Raw genomic sequence first — 26,295 nt, 5'->3', positions numbered from 1 at the left:
TCAATAGCCTGGCAAGGAAACAAGAATTCAGGATAGCCAGTCAGCCTCTAGAGCCTGCGAAGGAATACGTTTACCTAGGTCAATTATTCACAGGGGACCCTGATCATCAGAAGAAAATTTACAGCAGAATAAAATTGGGTTGGAGTGCATACGGCAGACATTCTCAGCTCCTGAATGGAAGCTTACCATTAGTATTGAAAATGAAGGTGTACAATCAGAGCATTTTACCGGTGCTTACATATGGGGCAGAAACTTGGAGACTGACAAAGAAGTTCGAGAACAAGTTAAGGACTGCGCAAAGAGCGATGGAACGAATAATGTTAGGCGTAAAGTTAAGAGACAGGAAGAGAGCGGTGCGGATCAGAGAGCAAAAGGGGATAGCCGACATTCTAATTGACATTAAGAGAAAAAAATGAAGCTGAGCAGGTCATGTAACGCATAGGTTAGATAACCGGTGCACTATTAGGGTTACAGAGTGTGCCAAGACAAGGGAAGCGCAGTTGAGGACTGCAGAAGCCTAGGTGGGGCGATGAAATTAGGAATTTTTCTGGCGCTAGTTGGAATCGGCTGGCGCAGGACAGGGTTGATTGGAGATCGCAGGGAGAGGCCTTCGTCCTGCACTGGACATAAAATGGGATGATGATGATGATGATGATGATGATGATGATGATATACAAGGGCGAATCAGAAAGTCTTTGCCCCTTATTTATTAGCCAAAATAAGGTACACCCGGCCACAAAATGTTATGGAACATGAAATCTGAGAAAAAGCTGAATATCTCCGCAAGGTCACAACGCAGCTTGGTATTTGCATTTCGGCCCTCGACTAGAATATGGTAACAACATTGTCGTATACAATTCTTCGGGCTGCTGCTAAAGGCTGCTCGGGAATTGAACGTTTTCTGAGATGCCGTGGTCCGTATACTTTTGTGGCCGGGTGTACATATAAGTAATTACAAATATATGTACTGTTCTACAAATCTTAGACTATTTCTCTACATAGTCTCCATAACGGTTTGGTCATCTGTCCCATCGCAGCATTAAATTTGAGACGCTCCTGTGCCACGTTGTCGTCAGTCTGCAACGCACGCGGCCTCCCCGAACGCTCGTTGTCATGCAAGTCTTCGCGGTCTTTTGCGACCTCACAACACCATCACCTTATACTTCTCAAAGCGAGACACCTTTCCCCACGCGTGGGCTGCATTTTCCTGTGTATTTAGATCGGCGTTCGGCCCTTACTCCATAGAAAACGAATCACACTTCATTGCTCGTACGCCGTGGACGTGTGAAGCACAACCGCCACCTTCAAGAACTGACAGCAGCGCCGTGCCGCGGAGTTACCGGCAGATAAGGCCGGGACGGTCCAACAAAGGTCCACCGCTGGGAAGGGATATAATTACTTCGTACTTACAGCTGTAATTTGTATATACACGTAAAACGCTAGAGTTCGCAAATTATGTGCATGGTGTGAATAAAGCACGATGGCAGTGAGTGTTCTCTTGCCCTAGGCTACTATTCTGCCTAACGCCACACCAATATTCTGAGCAGTTTAGCTCGCAGGACGGAAATACAGCATATCTTATCTTTTTGTTGACTGCTATTTAACAACGAATGCCAATAAGACAATTTCTGAATGTTGTTAATGAAGAAATAACTAGTATTTGTTTGTATACAGCAAGTTGTTCCACAACTTCGATATTGCGGAAGTTGAGATAGATTTGCCGTAATTAGTGCGAACTGTTGAAATGAAAAAAAAGGTTAGCATCAAATCTGTTTCAATTTATAATTAGGAAATTATTAGGAATAACAAATGAACCGCTGAAATTTAATTTATTTTTTGATTATCTATTAAAACGATAAGAATTGATAATTGATATTTAAGATAATGCTACATGGAAGAACGACCCTATTGTTGAAATCGCCGCAGCAATTGCAGAGAAATGATCAGAAACGCTTGATTTTTATAAGCTGTAGAGATGAAAGATGACATATGTATTTCCCCAAAACACAATGTCCTAGTTGAAGTAGCAGGATAGGAAAGCAAAATACTGTGAAACAATGGCGTCGTGAGAAAGACCGGATGTGCCTTATTTAACACGTGAATGCCAAATGCATTCAATAAGGTAATCCAGAATGGAGCCTAGATACCCTTAAGATTGAAGTCCAGATAAACAGCAAGGAACGGTGCAAAAGTTAAGAAAAGAGTACACTGAGAATCCGACATATTATTACAGGTATATCATCAGTGTATTTTTGATCCGAATTACACACCGTGAATTTGTTAGGGCTATAGTCAGCAAATGGTTGTCGTACGCCACTTTGTTACGCTGGCAATAACAATAATAAGTGATGATGTAAAAATATTTAACTGAAGAGAAAAAAAATATGAAGAAGAGAGAGAATATGAAGAGAAGATGGGTAGGGATGTTAATTATATGGATAGTGTCCATTTGGGTACCCTACACCGGGTAAGGAGCAAAACGGAACAGGAAGACGAAAGAGAGAGAAAGATGGTTCTCAGGGCGCATGCGTGCCCAAAGGCAATGTCGCATGGTCAAGCGCAATCACACAGGCTAGCAAATATTCAAAGAAAAAGAAAAGACACCCAGTAGTGCTTTCAAAGCCTTGTGCGCTGATGAAAGACACAAGAGCACAGCCTTGAAGAACGCGCTGCGTAACATCATGTCCAGTTTTGTAATCATCATGCTTTGACATGCACATAAATCGTCTCCAGAGAAAGCATAAACAATGTGTGCACTCGACCGTGCAATCGTATGGGGATCGAGATGCCTTCTCACTGGTCATTTAAGACTCGCACGCGATGACATTAATTTGCCGAGCTTGGTTCCCGGGAACCACCGCCCCGGAGGCAAGGCCGTGGATAGCATATACCGGAGCTATTTTTCGTGCAAACGGTGCTTCTGCTCTCCGGAGTCGAGTCGCATGCCCGAACACGTTACCCGCGATGCGCCCTCATGGGCTTCCTCGGAATCGAACTCCAAGCACCCGCTCATCAATCTCCGGAACTGCTGAGCGCTTCCTCGTAGGCGGCAGATGTTCCGTAAGTCCGCTACTACTAGGACGTCAAATTTTTCCTGCCGCGAATTCACGAGCTCAATGGACCGCTTCCTGGCGCAGCCCAGTAATGCGATTGTTCTATAAGTGCTGGAAAAAACAGGTCTGCGGAAATCCTCAAGGTGGAGGAAGTTTCATGAAAGGGAAAAAATGTAATCCCCCCGAGAGTAGCACGAAGCTAGAAAGGAAATTTTTACGGGTTTGTCACAAAAACTTCGCAGTTGAAGAAAAATTTGTCCTGGTCCGAAGATTGAATCAGCGACCAACGCTTTTCCAGGGTGGTCACTTTGCATCTGAGCTAACCAGGAGGCTAAGTAGATCGCAGAGGGAGGCCGAATTGATTGACAATTCGAAGCGAAGGACATAGAATATGGCGAATCAGTTCTGCGGTAATTAGCGAGGTCAAAAAAGTTTCATCAAAAAAAATTATACCCTAGTATTCCCTTTGTCATATGCTACGCTATGTCCCTGGGCTTCAAGCTGTTGATCAGTTATCTGCTATCCTCCTGGTTATCTGCTATCCTCCTGATCAGGATCTATCTGCTATCCTCCTGGTTAGCTTGAATGGTAGAGCGAACGCCACGGAAAGGCGTTGGTTCCGGATTTGACATTAGGACGAGGACAATTTTTCCTTCAATTGTGAATGTTTCTCAAAAACTCGTATGAGTTTTCTTCGTAGCTTCGTGCTCCTCTTAGTTGAATGACATTTTCCCATTTCACGTCTATAAGAGCTCAACATGTCGAGCAGCGTAGACGACAGGACAGTGACATACGAGCAGGACAAATGCGCTCAGGCTATCACTGACCGCACGTATATCACTGTATCCTAGTGTGCGCTGTTTGCTATATTGAATGTAAACGAACTATGCCAAGTTAGAACTCTCGTGCGGGTTTATAAGGCACCAAGTACTTCGATAATTTACCAAACCTCATTTTCATCATCTCCTACCTGACTTCGCTATTCGAATCACATGACGAATTTTACACCAGGCATTTAACAAATTTGTCTGCCGCAAATTACCTAAGTTTCGAAGAGATGCTGGCATGCCCCCCCCCCCTTTTTTTTTTACAGATGCCTTAGGGTTTTATGGATACTCGCATTCATAGGGCGCTCTACGAGATCTGCCTACGCTGCCGCCGCACATTGTACCACTATTAAATGTTCAATAACGTGACTTTAGGATGCATGCATTCTTGTTCATGGCCGCTTTCAATGCAAGAACACTTGCAGTGATGATTTCAGAAACTCGGCCGCGTCGCTTAAGCTTAATTGCTTCGACTTTGAGTACGGTTTTTTTCAAGAACGCCGAATGCTTTCGGTGAGCACACTTCAAAAGGCACAATGGGGGTCGGTCAATCCTGCGCCACGCCTCTGACCCTCATATTTAATCCTTGCTTCATTTTGAATCACTAAAACCGTAGACAACATAAAAATGCAGTGGCAAACATAGCTTAGTCCAAATCACTGAGAGCTAGTGTATAGAAATAGATCAGCCCATTACGTTCGCTCATTTCCATGATGTCACGGTGGAGTCAAAATGCAGAGAGAGCAGATGCAGTGCATTTTCGCTGATGTAGCTCCTAATGAATCCTTAGTGTCTTGCCGAGAATAATGAGTATTTCCTGTATCTTCTTGTTGCAGATGGTTTCCTTGCTGAACTGCGTACACAGGGCGTGCAAAGAGTGCCTCACAGCATATTTTACCATCCAAATACGGGACAGAAATATTATGGAACTACTTTGCCCATTCTGCAATGAGCCTGACTTGAGTGACGAAGACGTAGAGCTGAATTACTTTAATAACCTAGATATTATGGTAAGTATACTGATTAGATTTACTTTTAGTCCGAATGAAGATATCCCATTTCCTATATATTTGAAGGAATAAAACGATTTTCTTACTAAAGCACCTAATAAAAAAATGATAGCTTTCCTTCATATCTATTAACTGCAGCCGACATCGAACAAAATGTGAGGAATGTAAGATATGTCGAATATTTTGGTACCGCCAGTTCACCCTACTGGTTGGTATTCCCTAACTTTATGGTTTTTTATCAACTGTGTTTAGAGATACTTTGATGCTTGAAGATGGCACGAGTTACTCTTTATCTCTGACGGGATACCTGTGCTCGAAACAATGTTCACGTCCGAAGCAGCGATAAAAAATGCACAGACATCTCCGTAGTTCAGGTACTCAGAATATAAATGTTGACCATATAGAAATATTCTCGGGCAAGGGCTCCTGTCGCTAAATAGAAGGGCGTTTCGGCATGTCAACTCAACAACGCCTTCAAGGCCCTCGACGCCTAATGGGAGCAATACCGCTAATCTATCGGTAATGTGGGGAATGAAACAAAACACTCTCCTTCGTGATGAAGGCTACTACGACAACATGAGGCTGGTATATTTCCCGAACGCGGTATATGCACAGATTTCGCCCCTAATAGGCAGGTAAAATACGCCGGTGAAAGCTCCACCTATACGTGTCCAACGACTGGACGCCTTAAACAGGCTGGAAGAACGTGAAACTTTGTTGCAGTTTGCCAATGCTGTCGGAAGACACATCCAAGCCACTCAGTGAGAAAGGTTGAAAACTCGAAAGCTCTCTTGGAATTAACTTTCTGCTAAGAACTGGCAGTGTTGGGCCGGTTTCCGTTAACTCAAAATATGCCACAATTTCCAAAAAAATATTTCGGGCTGTAATGATCTATTTACTACTTCTCGAGTTTGAAGAATATAGGTTCGAAAACATAATTCCTGTTTAAACTTAGATTTGTCTAATTTAGGTTTAATTTTTTGTTTCGCAGTTAAAGGGCTTGGTGGACAGCGAAGTCTACGACCTGTTTCAACAAAAGCTGCGAGACCGAGCGCTAATGAAGGATCCAAACTTCCGGTGGTGTTCACAGGTTTGTAATTTTTCAACTCTCGTAAAGACACACCGACAACTTTCGCTGTATGGTTTCTCTCGCAGACCTGCTCTGCAGATCGTGCTTGCACAAAAAAAAAGAAAGGAGAAAAAGAAACCGGCGCTGTAAGCTATGCCTTGCTGGGTTGTTTGTAATCGTTCGACAAGCACGGAAGTTTCATCGCGGTGAGGCGAGATCCCGCACGCTGGCACGCTCGTCGACGCACATGAGTGTTTGAAGGGGTCATGAAAGACCCTTTCTCGCTTTGCCACGTTTAAGCGCTGCCCAGCCTTTCATCTCTGATGCAGAGGGATGTCCCCTCTTTCGTTGTAGAAGATGAAAGCAGCCATTGGCAGGTTTCCTGGTTCAACAGAAGAGAGTGTGTTCAATAGCGGGTCATTGCTAACGAAATGTTTCCATTTCTTTCTAACGGTGCACTTTGTCTTTGCAGTGTTCTTCTGGTTTCATCACGTACCCTAATCAGATACGTCTTGTGTGCCCCGACTGCAAGGCAGTCACCTGCGCCTCTTGTCGCAAGCCTGTAAGTTATTTGCAGAGGCGCAGTGCATGGAACGTGTTGCATGTCATTTATTTAAAACTTTCAAGTTTCAATAACTGCACTTCTTTTGCGTACAATTGTTTTGGCCTGCAAAGTTATTGTGGCATGCATATCATGCCATTACAAGTGCGAATTGTTTGATTTTTTCCAGTGGCAAAAACAACATGAAGGGATCAGCTGCGAGCAGTTTCAACAGTGGCAACAGAACAATGACCCCGAAAGTCAGGCTGAGGGAATCACGCGCTACTTGGCTGAAAATGGAATCGGTACGTCACTCTTCCTGTACATAAAGGCTCTAGTGGCACCTGTGTCATTTATTGGGGCAACTTCACATTACAGAAAACATTTCCAAGTAACAACATGACGTACAGGCTTGTCTTCTTTTTTTAAAACCTTACGTTTATTTACATTCGTTGTCTTAATAATGGAATGCGATCTGCGAGCATTGGTCGGAACTATATCAATTGTAACAGCTGACTTTTAAGGGGTTATTTGGGTATTGAGCTAATCTTACAAATCTAAGAATGATGGCTTTTTGCTGTTATAAAATATGCAAACATATGTATGTCATAAATATGCAAGCTCCCTAAACTACATGTTGTTTAATTGGTCTAAGGTAAAAAATAGAAAATCGTATGTTGATGCTGAAGCCTGACGGCCGTTCGCGGTCGTTCATAGTAATTAAAGCCTCGTCGTACTCTCGGCTTATCTTTACGACCATCAAGGGGCATTAATCTCATTGTATCTAGTCCGCCGCTACCAGCGCCAGCATTATCGTGATCATCATAGTAACCGTCCAGCATACGAAACGGGTACAACCAACTTACCATTAGGCATTTTTACAAATCTTTAACTATGCCTGTGCTATTTACAACTTGAGCAAAAGACAGCAGTTTACCATGACGTATTCTTACACATTTGCAGATTGTCCAAACTGCAAGTTCCGGTATGCACTAGCCCGCGGCGGCTGCATGCATTTCAAGTGCTATCAGTGTGGCTTCGACTTCTGTTGTGGGTGCAATTTGCCTTTTAAAATGGGCGAGGTAAGCGAAACAGTCGGTGAAAACTACATGTCTCGCCGGTAGTCTGACTTAACCTCACGCACCGATTGCTGATTTATATCTCTAGAAATGCGGCCGGTCTCCAAACTGCTCTAAACTAGGCCTACATGCCCACCACCCTAGGAACTGCCTTTTTTACCTCCGCGACAAGAATATTGAAGACTTGCAAAGGCTTCTAGAGGTGAGTGCGCATGATAATTGGTTTCTTGGTTGGGTGCATGGCGTTTGCCTGTGTATCATTTGCATGACTTTCAGCTATCCATTAATATTTTGTGTAAGTGTCCTCTCTGAAGCATAAACGTTATCCAAACTGTACTGTCGCCGTAGTCTTAATGCATTACAATGCGAAAGTATATACGTCAGCCATGCAAACTGTGCAAGGCACAACTTTACGGGAATACGGGCGAACCATTTGACAGAGATATAACAAAGAAATGAAGCCTTCATCTCCATTCGCTTTTATCTAGTAATCTGACTTTAAGAGTAGTGGAAGGTCAGTCTTGTCGTAACCGTGAATTGGACACATATTTAATTTAACGATGATGGATGCACTATACGTTCTTCCTAAATTGCCTCGCTCATATTTTGCAGGCAGAATGTGAGCTGTAACGCAAGTAGTTTGGTGGAAGAAGAAAGCCTACATGAACAAGAAGTTGGTCGACATTGTACGACTTCATGGTTGTCTAATACCATAAAAAGGACAAAAACACAAAACAAGAAGTAGGCCGGACGAGCGCTAACCTAAAACTGGCGTTCAATGCAGAAGGAAAGATTTAAGACGCTGTCAGAGAAAAACACAAAAAATACTAAATGTCATTAGAAATTTATTTGAAGTATTCGGAGACTGGGGGGGGGGGATTTCAATGACCCCTTTTTCGTAACGAGTTCAGCATCTGTTCTAGATATCTTGAAAAATGAGAACCCTGTCTGGGGCCTATAGGGTTTTTACAATATATGTCGGGGAGTTGTATAATTCGCTGCCACAGAACGTTCTCATGCAGAGTGCTAATGAATGCATTTGTAAACAAAATGACGATGCTGCATTTAGAACCAGTTGGGGTATATATCGGTTGATGGTCGTTTAGAGTTGCTGACTTTCTATCTTCGATGTACACTTATTTGTTTGGATGGCTATGTTATTCATCCAATCTGTGGAGTTTGCATCAGGCTACATTATCGTGTCATTATTTGCATGATCTTTAGCTAAGGTTATTTGTTTGGATGGCTATGTTATTCATCCAATTTGTGGAGTTTGCATCAGGCTACATTATCGTATCATTTTTTGCATGATCTTTAGCTAAGGTTGACAGCTAGAGCCGTAGAAAAAACGCTCTGTGGCCTCACACACAAACTCGCTTCTTACGTAGCTGACTACTCAATTTTTTTTAATCGCATGAACTTCAATTGTAACGTTGTAGATATGCTTAAGGTGTTCCGAAGCCAAGGCCTCCGCCTCAAGTGGAGTAGATTAGCGGGCTAGTTTGTTCTGCATCTTCAAAATGGCAGAGCTTGACACATACAGGACACAGAGAGACGGCACACGGAGAAGGCGCTGATAGCAAAATTTGATCGAAGGCCCACAACATGGTGAACCTCAACTGAAATTATTGTTCGATACAGTAAAAGATCATGATAGGTAGTTTTCTAGATCTATTGCTCGTTTTCGGTAGTACGCACTATTTTTGGGTGTAGAGTCGGCGTCAAAAGTTGACGGCGTGCGATGCCTGAAGAAGCTGAATAGTTTCGCAGCTTACACATGCAGCCAAGAATTTAGATCTTCAGCCTGGCCAAACATATCCGATCAACACATTGCTTTGTTATTTCACTGGCTGCAGGCAGAAACTACGCAGCAATTGGACTTTTTTTCTCGAAATCCGGGCCCCGCAAATTTTCGACGCTGACTGTACATGCCATTGTCGGTAAAAGCTTCCTAAGCATCCGTTCCGGTCATTCTGAACTTGTCAAGAGGGCTATCGCCTTTTCCTGCGACCAATTGAAACACCAACACATTGATCACTTGCGCTAGCGAGAGCTGCCTCACAGCAGTCAAGGCCAGCAGCGAAAAAAATGGCTAAGGAAAGTGTAGGTAGATAAGGCCGCCTTGAGGTAATCCCGTCGTTCATTAATGTTCAATAATGAATGCATCGACTAAGGAAGGTTCCTTCCCGAGACAATGTGAAGGTAGAGCTAGAACACACACACACACATGCGCTCGCACACACACACACACACACACACACACACACACACACACACACACACACACACACACACACACGCACACACACACGCACACGCACACGCACAAACGCGCGCGTGCGCACGCACGCACGCACGCACGCACACGCGCACGCACACGTACACACGCACGCGTACACACGCACGCGCACACACGCACACGCGCACACACAGAGAGAGAGAGAGAGAGAGAGAGAGAAGAGAGAGAGACGTAGCGCCAAGCCAATGGCGAAAATTTGCCCTTGGTGAATATGGCGCACTCTGGCGTATTCTTTTTTCATGTAGGTGCAGTTTTAGTGGGCAGTCGGGTTGCTGTTTGAACATCAGGCTGAGAGGCACCAAAGCTAGTTGAGGCTCTACACATTAAAGAATAGCTCCATATGTCTTAGTCCACCATTGAAAACTTTTTTTAAGCAGGGAAATTGAGAATTGAGAAATTGAGAAATTGTTTTGTTTATGGCCTTGATACACAACTCGCTGTAGTTGTAGTATTGTATAAAATTTTGTATATATTTGACAGCCGCTTAATGTGTCTTTCTTCTGCAATAAAAGGGATTATGAAGTCAGTGCTCTTACGAGCTACTTCTTGTCTCGTGTTACGTACCGTCTGTTTTGAGCTCTTAGTCAACCATAAAGTAGAAAAGGTTTCGAGTTACAATGTTTCGCGGTTATTATGCGTGCGTACGTAATGCTAAAGACGGAATTTGGTCGGCGCGGTGTGTTTTTTTTTTAAAGTTATCTTTCATATACTCTTCTTTCTTTTTACCTATGCTTATTACTTAAAATAGTGGTTCAGACGTTAACCTGTGCGGTATCCGAAGGCATGGACTCATCGTACGTCATGTACATTGAATGAAAAAAACAAAGGAAGTGAGGTTCTATACATATAACTCATTTATTACGAATGTTCCTGACATTCCTGCAGATTAAGCGACAGTTATACGCTTAACATAACATTGAAACAAGGTAAGTCGACTTCATGGTCTGCGAGATTTATTATCATTCCTTGTGTCGTAATGCTTCTTTCAGCAAAAATCAGAATCAAATCTGTACTCCTAATTGTTACATCAGTGTTTGCAAAAAAATTAGACTGAGAGTATAATATATTCAAAACGGCAACACGCGAACAAACAACGTAAAAATCACTCATAACAAGAAGTGTCGAAACAATCAGAGCTCTACGATCGAAGGTATACAGAAACACAGTAAAAGACACAGCTTTTAAACACACCACAGTAAAAAAGACATGTGTCTAAGAAGTCAGTCAGTGGCATGTTAAAGTACAGAACGGCCACCCTACGTTTGTGAAATGTAAGATATATGGCACCTTGATGCAGCACCGGCTATTCCTCGTTCGTGCGCCTGTTCTCTTTGCCGCATTCTAATCTGTACGACAAACACTTTGCAGGAAAGCAAGATAGCTTTCAATCGGGACTCACCTGCTCACTGGGTGAAGACGTCCCGTTGCCAAGTTCCTGAGCAAAAAGAGACCAGGGATGGCTTCAAGGACGACGTATGTGGCAGAACAGTGGAAGAAGGCACGGCAGGACTGTGCAGGTGGGCAACGAACGAATCTTACCCGCCGCGGTGGCTTAGCGGCTATGATGTTGCGCTGCTAAGCACGAGGTCGCGGGATCAAATCCCGGCCGTGGCGGTCGCATTTCGACGGGGGCGAAATGCGAAAACGCCCGTGCCCCATGCATTGGGGGCACGTTAAAGATCCCCTGGTGGTCAAAGTTAATCTGGAGTCCCCCACCACGGCGTGCCTCATAATGAAATCGTGGTTTTGGCTCGTAAAACCACATAATTCATTCAGTGAACGAATCTCTGAGGCTACGCTTTATGGGCCTTCTTCGCCTTATGACATTCTTAGCAGACGATGTGTCGTCTTTTCCCTCTCGGATGTGCTCTCAGCATAATTGGGAGCTTGAACCAGTCGAAAACCACTCTAATGCGTTGTTGTGTTTTCAGCTTTGTCTCGATGATTTTTAACCGTGGCTTAGTCCGGACTCCGAAACGTACACTTGGGACGTCTGTACTGTATGCTTAGAAACCGGTTGCCTTAGCATTTAGACGTCGAACTTGTATGTAACTACTCGGCACAAGAGTCCTGATTAGTTATTTTCTGTTCACGTTTCAAGTAATGCTGATAGTACATATACGCATAACGGATTAGGTAAAGGGATAAGTGGACTAATCTTCCAGCGTGTGCGAATAAACTAAGAGCCAGTCAAAGGGCGTTTAATCCTTCTATCGCTGCTTGCCCTAATCAGATTATGTTGCTAAGTTCTTTTCCCAGCTTTTGTCACGCGTGTAATCCGCTTAACCAGTACCGAGAAATTAGTCCGGAACGTATTTACTTACGAGAGAGAAAGACAGACAGAGGGCGTACACGTTATAATCGTGTGGCCAATAAAATGTTTGAGCGAATGCAGAGCGACAACAAAGCGCAAGAAAATGCGTTACTAGGTTATTTGAATAGAGAGATTTAGTTATAAAAAAAACAAGAGGGCGGCATGAACCACTGTGTTCTTGTCAGCTAGTCAACGTTGGGGCAAGGGAAGCAAAAGTAAAAGGCGGAAATGAAGATTAGGAGAGAAAAGTAGATGCGTATGAATAATAATTCCAAAACTCTGGAAGCACATATTATAATAGCATACCTACTTCACAATCTATCAAAAAAAGCCGCAATCACTTTTCTGGTCTGCTACGCAGAGTATTTCGGTCACGGACTCAAATGAAGACTTTCATAAAGTGGCCGGTTTTTGATTCGTGACGAAAATTCAGTTATTGATTGTTACTACCGCAAGTACAGTGATCAAGCTCATCACGCACAAAGCACGTGATCAAAACAGTCTCTGGAGCATCCCGGTTTGTCTGGATGGCGAGTAATATGACTAGTGTTGCGTAAAAACCACGCCAAATCTCCTAAGCAGAAGACATACGTGTCTTTTCTGGATGTTGTGTAGAGTCGCCACGTGGAGCCGGCGATGACGGTGACCTAGCTGAATACAATAACTTGCTGTAATTACAGGCATGATGTGGTATAACATAGCGTTAGCAACCGTCCTGGAAAATGGCATCGAAATTGAAATTGCGGAATGCCAACTTTGTTTCCATGTCGTCGAATTCATGTCTAACCCACTGACATGTAATATCGTTCCCATTTCGCAAGGTGGACTTATAAAAATCGGCCGCTTGGTGAGCAAGCCATCAAATTCATAAGCACAGAATCAATAATATGTAATGCTCGCTTAGCATCAAAAAGGCTGTTTGGAGGCAGTTCCTGGGATATCAAAGGAACTGCTTAGCGAATGGCAGCTATATCCACGGCTGCCTACATTGTCTTGTAATCGAGTTTGAAGCTTCGATGAAAGGACAAGGCTGGGAGATGAAAGCATCTGCGGAGGTAGCTGAGGGTGCCGATCAATCAGTGCAGAGATGCACTATAGAGGCATATGCTGCAGAGATGTGAGATAGCGCTATGAGATTCGCACCACATGATGTTTTGTTTTATTTCTTGTTTACACTAGAAATTGAAAAGGACAACAGGGGTCATTAGAGCAATCATCCTCACGTGTTTGAAAATTTAGCCAGGGAAAAGCACGCAGGGATAAATTGTTCGTGAAGAGAGATCACTCAAGAAAAAAAGCAACCTGGATGCGTACAGACTGCATTTCCAGACATATGAACAGTCATGCGAAGCATTGTGAAGCTAAAGATCAGCGCGCAGTAGTGGTTAGGCAACTTTTTTCTGTCCGTTTCCCTATGAAAGCATAAAAATACATCTGACTAATAAGGTGCTGTATTTTGGTATTTTTCATCAGTTGCAACCCTGCAGCACAAGCATTCCATATATTTAAAGTGAGTTACATTAAATAACAAACCTAATTTTATGCACTCTGGGGTATCGATGGTACAGTATAGGCGGCCTGAATACTCGGCCTTACCATTCAAAACTTCTAGCATCATAAACTGCAGGAATGATTAAAATAAGCTAAAAAATACGCTTGATTTGTGCAAGAAACGGCGAAATGCATATCAGACAGCACTTGTATTACAAAAAAATGTGTTAGTCTATAAAAGGCCGTAATCATATATACATATATGTCACAATATATGTCACAATGTATGTCCCAACTGCAGGCGCCGCAAATTATTACAAACCGCGGCAATAAAAGCAAGAGGCGAGAAACAAAGTAAACAAATTGCCCTGAGTTTACGCCCGTAATTCACTATGTCACCACGTCAAGTGTATGCAGGGCGATCATATTTAAGTTTTGCGGAACATTTAAAGGTCGCCTGTGGCAGATAGCGTAATTCTTGTCCGTGAGCTGGATTACTCAAAGTGGACAATACCTGCACTTCTTCAACTAATTAACAAAAATCCACTAATTAACTTCTCAATAATTACTTTACGGTGCATGCAATTTACGAATTGTAGCCTCTATTACTTTTGCGCATGAATTCATGAAATAGCGTTTTGTTAAACAAGCAAGTTGCGCAACGATGAATTTTTGCGGCAAGTTATACCCAAAATACCCAATAACCAAAATACCCCTATACCCAATACCCATATACCCAAAATTGGCGTGAAACTGGAAATTCATTCCAAGTCACCGGCTGCAATTCGTAAATTGCAATATATGCCGTAAAGTAATTAATTCTAAAGATAATTTGCGGAGTTTTGTTAACTGGTTGAATATGTGTTTCGATTTCTCGTGTAAGTAATGTCCACCTTTCTGAATAATTCAGCACAACGACGAGAATCATGTTATCTCTAACAGGCTATTTTTGAGAGTTCCATAAAACTTAAAAATGCTCACACTGTATTTTCCGCGCAATTCAGACACAGCTGTTTTGTTGGTACTGCTGTTGTGACGTTAACCGCAGTCCCTGTGGCATCTTGTCAGTACTCCTCAGGAAGTGCAAAGTCATAAAATCATCTTTAGAATTTACTTTCAGGAGTATGAAATTCTGCAGAAACTTTCGTACTGTGCGCAAGATCTACTGAGGCCTTCTATTGCTGTCTCTTAGTAACTGTTGCAAAATATTCCATATTCGTAACACGGATTTTATTCAATCGATAAGCATTCGTTCTCGAAAAGGTTTGGGAAAGAACAATAAATGATACCAACGTGAAGAGAGAGAGAGAAATAAACTTTATTTTGAGACCAGGCTTCTTGAGCCCAAAGGTGGGTGGCCTCCTCAGTCCAGGTAGCCATGGCTCGCTGCCGCCGCCCGAGCCCTGTTCACCAACCGCAGCTGGCTGTCAAGGTCTTGCGTCACCAGCAGAGCCTCCCACTGGTCTTTCGATTCTTCCTCCATATCCGCTTCTTCCTGGTTGTTATCGCTTGGTGGCGATGATGACGGTGGTACTTCGCGGTTATTTCTGCACTCCAGCACCATATGGCGCAAGGTGTTCGGCGTGTCCGGCGGGCAGAACTTGCAGTCTCGCCCGTAGATGCCCGGGTACATGGCGTGCAGCAGTGTTCCGTGTGGGTACGTTCCAGCCTGTAGTCTTCTCCAGGTTACCGCTTGGTCCCTACTCATCGTCTTATGCGCGGGCGGGTAGCGACGCCTCTGCTTCCTGTAGTGCGCCAAGATATCCGAGTACTTCTTGGATATGCGTTCTTCATCCTCTTCACAGTCGTCGGTACGCGTTCTCTGCGCGTCGGAGATGGCTCGGCGTGCATGATCTCGAGCCGCGGCGTGCGCCGCCTGGTTCCCCGTGAGAGACTCGTGCCCCGGTGTCCAGAGGATTTGTGCTGCTTCTATCTTGGTGGTGTTCAAGACCTGAAGCGCTGCCTTTCCAATCCTTCCGTTCATATACCTTCGGCATGCTTCTTGTGAGTCCGTCACCACGGTAACCATGGCCTTCTTGCACGTTGCGATGGCCAGGGCTATGCCCACCTCTTCCGCTGTGCTCGCGTCCTTGGCACGTATGGATGTGGCTGTAAGTTGTTCGCCCTTCTCGTCGACCACGCTGATTGGGAATCGGTCGTTGGTACTGTACGCAGCTGCATCTGTATATCTAACGTTTTCTTCTTTGCTGTTGGTGCGTTCGAGTATGCGCTTGAGCGCCTGTGTTCTCGCCTGTCTCCTTTCCTTGTCGTACTCGGGATGCATGTTTCTGGGAATGGTACTTATGTGTAGCTTGTCTCTGATCTCGTGTGGGATACGCTGAGGTAGGTGCCTTTCATCCTCGACTTGGTAGCCCAGATCTTGCAGCAGGGCTCTTCCCGTCCTTGTCAGCTTTAGTCTCTCCAGTTGGTTGACGTTGTGCGCCTCCACGAGCTCTTCCCACGTGTTGTGGACTCCCATTTTGAGTAATTTCGCTGTGGACGTGGAGGGGGACAGACCCAAGGCAATTTTGTATGATTTTCTGATGAGGGCGTTTACTTTGTCTCGTTGACTGTTCTTCATGTCAACGTATGGGGTCCCGTACGTGACGATGCTCGTGAGCAGCGCTTGTATCATTTTCGTGCAGTCTTCTTCCTTGAGTCCGTGGCTTTTGCTCGTCACTCTTTTGATAAGGTGGGTTATTTGTTGCACTGTTCTTTGAATTTTTTCCAACTCTGCTCCCCCGGCCCCGTCCTTTTGAATCAGGAGTCCGAGGATGCGGAGCGTCGTAACCTGCGGAATCATGATGCCTCCCACCTTTACTACCGGGTCTGGTATCTGCTGCGGTTGTCGGCCTCTTGTGCGCTTCCTTAGCACCAAGAGCTCCGATTTTTCAGGTGCGCACGTCAGTCCACATGCTTCCAGGTACTTTTCCGTAGTGTCAACCGCTTCTTGCAGAGCGTCTTGCTGTTGACCTGTCGACCCTCCCGTAGTCCAGATGGTGAGGTCGTCAGCATATATTGCGTGACCAATCCCTTCTATTTGCTTCAGTTGCTTGGGTAGTGTGCTCATCGCCAGATTGAATAGCATCGGCGAAATGACGGAGCCTTGTGGCGTTCCCTTTCGCGGTATGACGAATTTCTCAGAGCGTAAGTTGCCTATCCCCACTGTGGCTGTACGTTCTTTCAGGAAAGCTTTGATGTAATTATATACTTTTTCACCGCAGTTATATACGTTGAGGTGCTGCAGTATGGCTTCGTGTGACACGTTGTCGAAAGCCCCTTTCACGTCAAGTGCGAGGATGGCTCTTTTGCTGTGCGTGTCCAGCTTGTCGATGACTTTTTCCTTGATTTGCAGCAACACGTCTTGCGCGGACAGGTGAGCTCGAAATCCGAACATAGTGCTTGGGACGTGTTCGTTGTCTTCGAGATAGTCGATCATGCGGTTGTGCACCATGTGCTCGTAGAGTTTTCCAGCACACGAGGTTAGGGATACAGGTCGAAGGTTCTGCACGCTGATGGGCTTGTTGGGTTTAGGTATCATGGTTACCTCGGCATGTTTCCATTCCGGTGGTACTTTACCTTGTTGCCAGCACTCGTTGATGTATTTTAAGAGCGCGTCTACAGAGGGTCCGTCAAGGTTCCGGAGTGTCTTGTTGTTTATTCTGTCGTACCCCGGCGCCGTGTTGCGGGTGAGCTTGCTCAAGGCCCTCTCGATTTCTGCTTCTGCGAAGGGCCGATCCAGTTCCATATTTGGCTTGCCCCGATACTCGTCGAAGTGCGAATCTACAGTTATGTTTCGCTCAGTACCGAGGAACTTCTCCTTCACTTCTCTGATAATGTCTTCCTCTTTCCCCGGGTGGTTGTGTATGAGTCGCTGCATTTTCTGTTTTGTGGCGTTCTTGTTCTCCTTCTTTGATAGGAGAGTCTTGAGCACCGCCCAAGTGCGCTTGCTGCTTAAGGTACCTTGAAGCTTGTTGCATGTTTCGCGCCAGTTCTTTCTTTCAAGTTGTTCAGAGTACTCTTGCGTTTCCTTGATCAGCTTAGAGATTCGAATTTTGAGTTTCCGGTTGCACTTGTTACGCTGCCAGCGTTTGGCGAGACCCCTCCGCGCCTCCCACAGGTGGAGTAAGTGCGGGTCGACCACGGGGGTGATTTGCGACAGCTGGATTGTCCTCGTATGCTTCTCGGCTCTTTCCACGACTCCTCTGATCCATATTGTTATGTCGTCTATCGTCGCATTAATGGCACTCTCATCTTTGCGAAAGGCCTGCCAGTCCGTGATCTTGGCTTTTCCTATCTTCATCGTTGCTTTGTGGTGCGGAATGATCGTTTGCACTATAAAATGGTCGCTACCAAGATTCTCGTCCATGCAGCTCCACTCATACTGTTTGAGTCCGTGTACGAATGTGAGGTCGGGGCTGGTGTTTCTAGATACACTGTTGCCGATGCGCGTGGGTGTCTGTGGGTCGTTGAGTAGCGTGAGGAGGTGTTGTTGGGCTACGTTGTGCACGTCTTCTCCTTTTTTCTTTGAGGCCGCATAACCCCAGGCCACATGGGGAGCATTAAAATCTCCAACGACTATCAGCCCGTTACCCTTGCTCAGCTTCTTCACCTCTCTCATAAGCTTGTCTAGATCCTTTAGGTGGTCCTTTGGTGGGCTGTACACGTTTAACACAAAGAGGCTTTGCTGCTGTTTTTTCTCGGGTACGATTTCGACGAGGGTGTGTTCGATGCGGTGTTGGATGTCGTGTCGTTGAGCGTTGATGGCTTTCTTGGTCAGGATTGCTGTCCTCGTTTTACCGTCAGTGACGTGAGTGAGGTAACCACTGACCTTGAAGTCTTCTGCTTCGGTTTCTTGTAAGGCTATAATGTCTGGGTCAAACTGCTTGCAGAATTGTACAAGGTTGCTTCTCTTACTTCGAATAGAATGACAGTTCCGTTGCCAAATTTTGAGCCGTGGGTGTTGCTTGTAGTCATCTTCCTCTTTAGATTGCCTCGCCATCTTGTTCGCTGAGGGTCTGCATCATCTTGGCTTCTCGCGCAGGGTACTTAGGTTTCTTGCGAGCATTATCTCTTTCTTCTAGCATGTGAATGCGTTGACTGAAACTTTCTCCGGATTGTGTCATTTTGGTCTGTAGAGCCTGAATCTGGTTCTCTATTTCGTTCTTGAGAGATTGGAAGCCAGTCTGTGTCATCTGTGTTACCGTGTTTTGCATAACCTGCGTTACTGTGGACAGTGTGGTTTCCATCATGATGGTCACGTTGGCGTTGATGCGGTCTTCAAGTGTCTTGAGGTCGTTCTGGCTTATCACCGCTTGGTTCGACAGTGTGGATGGCTCTGGTCTGTTGACTTGTTGACTTGTTGTTGATGACTCTGTTGGTGATGGTGGTGGGGGTGGGGATGAAGGCCGCGGTAGGGGTGTTTGCGATTGCTGGGTCTGTTCTCTCCGTAGTTGTTCTATTTCTCGCATCAGGTACTCGAGCTGTTTTTGTGTGCTGGCTTCCTTCTCTTGTGTCTTCAACGTGAAGAGAAGACTGGCTTTTATTCAGGATTGTAGTTCTAGATAATGTGCCATTAATACTGTTCGTGCGCCAAAATGTGGCACAGCTGTTATAAGAAAAGAACATAAGGTATCGTAACCGTATGCAGTGTGTGACTTTCGTATGATTTACAGAAATAAATGTGTTTTCGCGTCCACTTCAAACACAAGCTTGGGTGCCCTGACGCGAGCTGCTGTGCGCCTCGCTTGCCTCCTGATTTTCGTCATAACTATCAAAGAAAGTTTAACTGGAGGCCTGCTATACGTGCACCGAATTGGGCCATTCTGAAACTGGCCTGGCGACTTTTGCTGCGCTCGTCTAGCGAAGGCAAATCCCGCCAAGTGTCTCTCACACAGCTCTTGCTGTAAAACACTCACGACGAGGAAGAAGAGACGGGTGCACCTCCTTATAAGCGCCGTTCCTCCATTCTCTTACCTCTCCACAGAATGCATTATGTGGAATACCTCGGGCAGCTGATATTCAAGAATCACGTTGACCCCTTACCCATATTTGACGTGGACGAGTTGGAGCTGGTGCTAAAGCGCGCAAACATCCGGCTGCCATCGCGCTACAAGCTGTCGGATCGGGAATACCAGGACGCTCTCATCAAGGTAATGTACCACCAGTCGTAACGGTTGAGGTGTAGCCAGCGGCCGCATCAAAGTGCTCGTAGCATCGGGGTCCCGCTGTTATCGGTCCCTGCGCACGAAAGGCTACCCGCACAACATGGGAAACCACCGGCGTCCTTTGCGCGAGGGCAGCATGGGTCGTTATACTTCCCCCTGCTCCCGAGGAGCTTGCACTTTATTATCGCCTCGCTAGTGCTCGGGAGAGCGAGCACGAGTCATTGAATACGATGTCGTTCAGAAAAGCGCAGATATTCATGTTTGGCGAAGGTGGCGCGGTTTTCTTCCTAAGACCTGAGTAAGTTTCGATATACCTTGAGCATGTAGACTGCAGGATGACTTGTTGGGCTAGTTGGTTGGTTAATGACATATCGTAGCGAAGTTTTGATAATCGCCCTCAGTTGTTTTCCCGAGGTAACTGGCGTGCCTGCGCTTTGGGAACCTTTTATATACTGTATCTCACTAAGTTGTTAGTAGCGCCTGTATCGAATCCCGGTCACGGCGACCGAATTTCAATGGCTCGAAACGCGAAAACACGTGTGTACTTATATTTAGGTGCACGTTAAAGAACCACAGGTGGTCCGAATTTTCGGAGTCCCCACTGTGGCGTGCCTCGTAATCAAACTGTGGTTTTGGCATGTAAAAGTGCATAATTTTTTTTTTAAATTTCCACATATACCACAAGTTACTTGCCGCTTCAGTACATGTGAATCGATATACGGCGCTGCCTTATGTTCGCGTCGGTGGAAATAAACCTGTCACTTTATATGCAAGCAAACGAACCTGTGCGCACTTTAGTGATGAAACTGAAGGACTTTACAACTACTGCTCGCGCGTGCACTGATTTAATCGAATGCGATTTGAGTGGGTGAGGAACGGCTGCTCAGCACTGCATATTGGAGTGACGCCTGACACCGGCCAAAACGCCGAGAACCATAAGGGTGAGGGTTTGGGCTAGTTGGTTTTCCATTTTAGACTTCGTGGTACTGCGCGAAGAGGGACAGGGGACACAGGAAAAAACGAGGGCAAGCGCTTACTGCCAACTGAAATTTTATTGCCTGATACAAGGTGTTATATAGAAAAAAGCAGGGGGAAAACAACACAAATGAATCCACAAAAGCAAGAAGGCGGGTTTGGAGATGTTCTTTTCGGCAAAAACATAATTCTGATGTTCCCTTCCGCGTCATCGTTTCAGAACGAGGAGCGTGGCAGAAAGAATTGAGGTTGTTCCTGCAACAAAATCTGAAATCATTACCCGCAGAAGACCCGTTTTTGATTAATAACTTCCAAGAGATGATTGATTTCTTTAAACTTAATTAATCTCGTAAGCTTATCGCATTCTCGATCGACATTAAGGATCTTTAATACTCGCTCCCACACAATAGGCTGTTGAAATGCATCAGTGAATTCACTGTAGATTTAGGTGAGGTTGACTTTCGTAACCGAGCAGGGCTAAGCGCGGGAAGTTACCTCAATCTGGTGCAGTTTTACCTTGAATCCACATACATGGAATGCAATGACGAAATATATCTTCAGAACAGAGGAGTGTCCATCGGGTCTTGTATTGCGCTTTTGTAGAGTGACCTGTTTTTGATAAAATCAGACAGAGCCTTGCAGCAACTGTTAGAAGGAACTATAAGGTTTTGAGAACGTTGAGATTCGTGGACGACTTTTTGGTACTTTCATACGGTGGTGCCTCGGAGTTGTTTCCCGCTTCATCACAACTAGTCGGTATATTTGAAGAATGTCTATCCCCCCTGGTCTTAACGCATGAAATGCCACAAGATGATTCCCTCCGTTTCCTCGACCTCAAGCTCATGTTTTCTAATGATCTTGTTTGCTGGACATATGAGCCTCGTGCGCACAAACCACTTCTGCACTTCTCATCAGCACACAGTAAACTAGTTCAGCTTAACAGACTTAGGTGGGCTAATTGGTTGCTGGCTTGATGGAACTTAGTTATAACTGCGCGTGTTGACGACAGCGCACAGAGAGAATGCACACAGGACAGTCACCGATTAGGCGACTGTGCTCCTTCTCTAATGCTTTAGACCGGTCCTGCCACCATAGACTAAATTGCACTTTTCAAGCTCAAGTTACATGCCTGAAAGCCTCGGGCTATCCTGACAAATTACTCGTCTCAGTAGCTGAGTAATCCGCAGAAAAAGAAGGAAACTTAACAGCGAAGGCGTGGTCACCGAAGAGTAGTCCACAGAGAAGGACCGTAAGGTCGCGGTGCTTCTACACAAGCATCAGATTGCCCATCGTCATAAAAAACCGGTGAGCGGGTTGGTGTACGTGTAGTGTTTTCTGCCCCACAAAAGCTTTGTTCGATATCAAGGAAAAGCACCCTCATCAAGAAACAAAAAGTCCAATGTGAAGCCAAGCACCGCAACCGTTACGTGGATTGTGTGCAGGGGGTTGTGTAGAGAATCCCCTTGATATGCGGTGCATGCTACGCAGGCCAGACAGGCAGGTATCTGAACGATCGTCTGCGAATAATGTTAAGAATGGAAAAAAAGATTACATCCGCGTGCGCTGCCATGCAGCGCACGCGAATGTACCCTTTTGTTTGGAAAAACAAAAGTAATCTTCAAACACAGGCATGACCGAACGCGCATCATCGTTGAATGGCACGTGAAGTATGCCTGTGCATAAGTAATCCATCCCTGGCCTTATCAGGAAGGGAGATGGCATTCTTAGACAATGGCAGCGCCAGTAGTGAGCGGTGACGGCATTTTTATAATGTTTATCATCTTTATTTTTTTCGTCTTTATTGTTTGTTTTCTACATATATATCTTTATGTCGTTTTCCCTCTGTTTTTTTTTCTATATAACACCTTATATCAGGCAACAATGTTTCAGTTGGCAGTAAGCGCTTGTCCTCGTTTTTTCCTATGTCCCCTGTCCCGATTCGTACTTTACCACAAAGCCGAGAACTAGTGGGGCTATAGTAATCCAATTGGGAAGGACCACTAAGCTTCAACAAAGACACTCCCTCACCAGAACAGTCATTGGCCTCCCTGGTGCAGTATTCGGCCACTACCTCCCTCATGATTGCACCCGCCATGGTTGCTCAGTGGCTATGTTGTTGGGCTGCTGAGCACGAGTTCGCGGGATCGAATCCCGGCCACGGCGGCCGCATTTCGATGGGGGCGAAATGCGAAAACACCCGTGTACTTAGATTTAGGTGCACGTTAAAGAACCCCAGGTGGTCGAAATTTCCGGAGTCCTCCACTACGGCGTGCCTCAACCAAAAAGTGGTCCATGTAATCAATTAGGTAATCGAGAAATCTGCGGCTACAATCATCCTCTCTACATGCCTTTCATAGATTACGAAAATGCATTTGCTTCAGTAGAGATACCAGCAGTGATAAAGGCATTGCGTAATCAAGGAGTGCAGGAGGCTTACGTAAATATCTTGGAAAACATCCACAAAAATTTCTCAGCTGCCGTAATTCTCCACAAGAAAAGTAGCAATATACCGATAAAGAAAGGGGTCAGACAAGCAGACACAATTTCTTCAATGCTATACACTGCATGCTTGGAAGAAGTATTCAAGCTATTAAGCTGGGAAGGCTCAGGAGTAAGGAACGACGGCGAATATTTCAGCAACCTTTGGTTTGCAGATGACATTGTCCTATTCAACAACACTGGGGACGAGTTACAACAAATGATTGAGGACCTTAACATATAGAGCGTAAAAGTGGGGTTGAAGATTAATATGCAGACGACAAAGATAATCATGAATAGCCGGGCAAGGCAACAAGAGCTCAGGATAGCCAGTCAGCCTCTAGAGCCTGTGAAGGAGTACGTTTACCCAGGTTAATTAGTCACACGGAACCCTGACCATGAGAAGGAAATTCACAGAAGAATAAAAATGGGTTGGAGCACATACGGTAGATATCGTCAGCTGCTGACTGGAAGCTAACCATTATCATTCAAAAAGGAAGGTTTACAATCAGTGCATTTTACCGGTGCTGACATATGGAGCGGAAGCTTGGAGACTGACGAAGAAGTTTGAGAACAAGTTTCGCGCAGAGAGCGATGGAACCAAGAATGCTAGGCATAACGTTAAGCGACAGGAAGAGAGCGGTTTGGATCAGAGAGCAAACGGGTATAGCCGATATCCTAATTTACATCAAGAGAAAAAAAAATGGAGCTGGGCAGGTCATGCAATGCGTAGCTTAGATAACCGGTGGACGATTAGGTTTACAGAATGGGTGCCAAAAAAAAGGGAAGCGCAGTCGAGGACGGCAAAAGATTAGGTGGGGTGATGAAATTAAGAAATGCGCAGGCGCAAGTTGAAATGGATTGCTGGAGCACAGGGATAATTTGGAGATCGGAGGGAGAGGCCTTCGTCCTGTTGTGTACTTAATATAGGTTGTTGTTGATGATGATGGTGATCATTTTGGAAGGCTGCTCAACAGTTACGCCTCACGTTTTGAGAGCAATCCTCCTCTATGTTTCACGCGAATTACTCTTTCGTATTGCTGTAATTATTATATGTTCATTTCAGGTCATCGACACCGATGTGCCATTGGAAAAAGGCGCCGGCTGAAGCCAATGATGCAAGATTATATCAAAATCCAACGTCTTGGGACAGAGGTGCAACACAAGAAGAAAATGAACTCTCAGTGTCCTGAAAAAAAAATCTTTCATTTTCCTTGTTTTCTTTTTTTAAAGACTGTTTCGTTCAGAATAATTTACCTTCCTCATACCAAAGCGGAATTCTGGCGTCAGTCTACTTAAAATTTGGTGCTCATCATTGTTCAAAACCACGTGCTGGTGGCAACACAATTGTCTGGATTGCTTGTTAGCCTCTATGATATTTTTTTTCTGAAGGCACCGCAAAGGTCTACATATGAGTCACTTGATTTTTGAGGTCGCGATTTGGTACAAAGTGGCAGCCAAGCGAAGCCGAGCGATACCCGTGAAGAGGAGGAGAAAAATCTATGACAAGCACCGAAGCTCCGGAATCTTGAATATGGAGCAGGAAAATCAAAAGAAAAATTTACAAATTGCTGCTTCTTTTGCAAGATTAGCGTCAAGGTCTGAAATCTCCCGAAGAATATCGATGAGAATATAAACTGAAGCACGGAGTACTGTAGTAACATTCTTCGTCAAACACTGAAGTCTTAAAAGAACACCACCGAAAAGTATGCAATGCCCATGCCATAACAACTCTAAAAAAGAAACATGGCGGCTGATTGCTGCAGTTTCTCATAGCATCAAATATAAATTCAATATACAGTGTTTGCATATTTATATATACCAGGCATGCCTGACCCGTATACTACAGGAAATCAGCGCTTAAGGATATATCCTTTTGCCGTGTGGAAGTTTGAGAACAATGTTTAATGAACGATCTGAGAGCGGTAGAGGGAGTGAGAGAGGAAATAAGAGGTAAACGGCAGGGAGCTAAATCAGATTAACTGTTTAGTTCGGTTTTTTACTCTGAGCTGAACGGCAAAGGAAATAAAATATTAGAAAAACAGAAAGGAAACTGCCCGCATAAACGCGATGAATGCGATTGAGAATTATTAGTCTTTTACACAGTTCTGATGCCTTTAAAACAGACCGGTGTTTTTCAACGGGATGGTACTATAGGTTTCAAGAATTCTACTTTCCGTAAGTTGACGGTTTTCGAGTTTGTCGAGAGTAGCACAGAGCGCTGTACGTTGTGTACTGAGACGAGAACATTCACAAATAAGGTGCGCCAATCGACTTCTGTCACTCATAAACTTCACATTCGGGACTTCTGGCCGTTCCTGTCACGAAGGATTAGGAATTTGTGGTTGCTACTCGAGTATTGTCGGTGGCATGGTTGGTTCCGATTGGTGATCAAGAAAGCGAGTAGAAAAACAAGCGGTGGTTTCGAAACTCAAACATTCATTCTAGAAATGCACGACCTGTTTGTAAGTTGATAAATCGGTGAGCAGTCGCTGCACATGAAAAGTTACCAAACCTTATCTGCGGCTCAACGGAAGTGCTTAAAAAAAGGTGAAATAGTGCCTTTACTTTGAGATATTGGCCCCTTTGTGAAAGGCTTCGTCCTGTTGAAACTGGTGGCGTTATCACAGTTTCGTCTCCTGAGAAACCGGTGAGTCATAAGTTAATTGTGCACGGTATAGTTGAGTTACAAAAGTTGGATGTTTTTATGGGTGGGCGATTTGACATAGATGCTGTGCATTGCATCGTAAGAAAGGCAGCTCGGTCATAAAGAAAACAATGCTATCAGTGAAATTTCATACGACGAGGTCGCCTCTCATTATGAACTTTCCACTACAAACTAGAAGAAAAATATTAGCGCTAGCTATGCTTGTGCAAATCGGTTAGACCGGTTTTGTTTGATTTGGTATGCCGCAGCTTTCTGTTACCAAAAGCTTGGCATTTCTTATTATGCTTTACAATAGGGCATAAGTGATGAAAGTTGTATCTATCG

The 26,295-nt window shown here is 44.8% G+C and overlaps 1 protein-coding gene across 4 annotated transcripts in view; it reads left to right on the top strand.

Annotated features, from left to right (window-relative positions):
- Positions 1-24,581, top strand: part of LOC135897427 (platelet binding protein GspB-like) — a 218,656-nt gene extending 194,075 nt beyond the window's left edge. For all 4 annotated transcript variants that reach the window (XM_070530920.1, XM_070530921.1, XM_070530918.1 and 1 more), the window contains exons 16-24: positions 4,717-4,890; positions 5,882-5,980; positions 6,432-6,521; positions 6,691-6,805; positions 7,464-7,582; positions 7,668-7,781; positions 11,247-11,395; positions 19,670-19,835; positions 24,370-24,581. In XM_070530920.1, coding sequence (XP_070387021.1) covers positions 4,717-4,890; positions 5,882-5,980; positions 6,432-6,521; positions 6,691-6,805; positions 7,464-7,582; positions 7,668-7,781; positions 11,247-11,395; positions 19,670-19,835; positions 24,370-24,411 — 1,068 coding nt within the window. In that variant the 3' untranslated portion in view covers positions 24,412-24,581. The remainder of the gene's footprint in view (positions 1-4,716; positions 4,891-5,881; positions 5,981-6,431; positions 6,522-6,690; positions 6,806-7,463; positions 7,583-7,667; positions 7,782-11,246; positions 11,396-19,669; positions 19,836-24,369) is intronic.
- The last annotated feature ends 1,714 nt before the right edge of the window (positions 24,582-26,295 follow it).

Source organism: Dermacentor albipictus, chromosome 1, assembly GCF_038994185.2.
Source record: "Dermacentor albipictus isolate Rhodes 1998 colony chromosome 1, USDA_Dalb.pri_finalv2, whole genome shotgun sequence".
Classification (NCBI taxonomy): Eukaryota; Metazoa; Arthropoda; class Arachnida; order Ixodida; family Ixodidae; genus Dermacentor; species Dermacentor albipictus.
The sequence above is the reverse complement of the archived record's forward strand: the minus strand, read 5'-3'. Positions and strand labels throughout refer to the sequence as shown.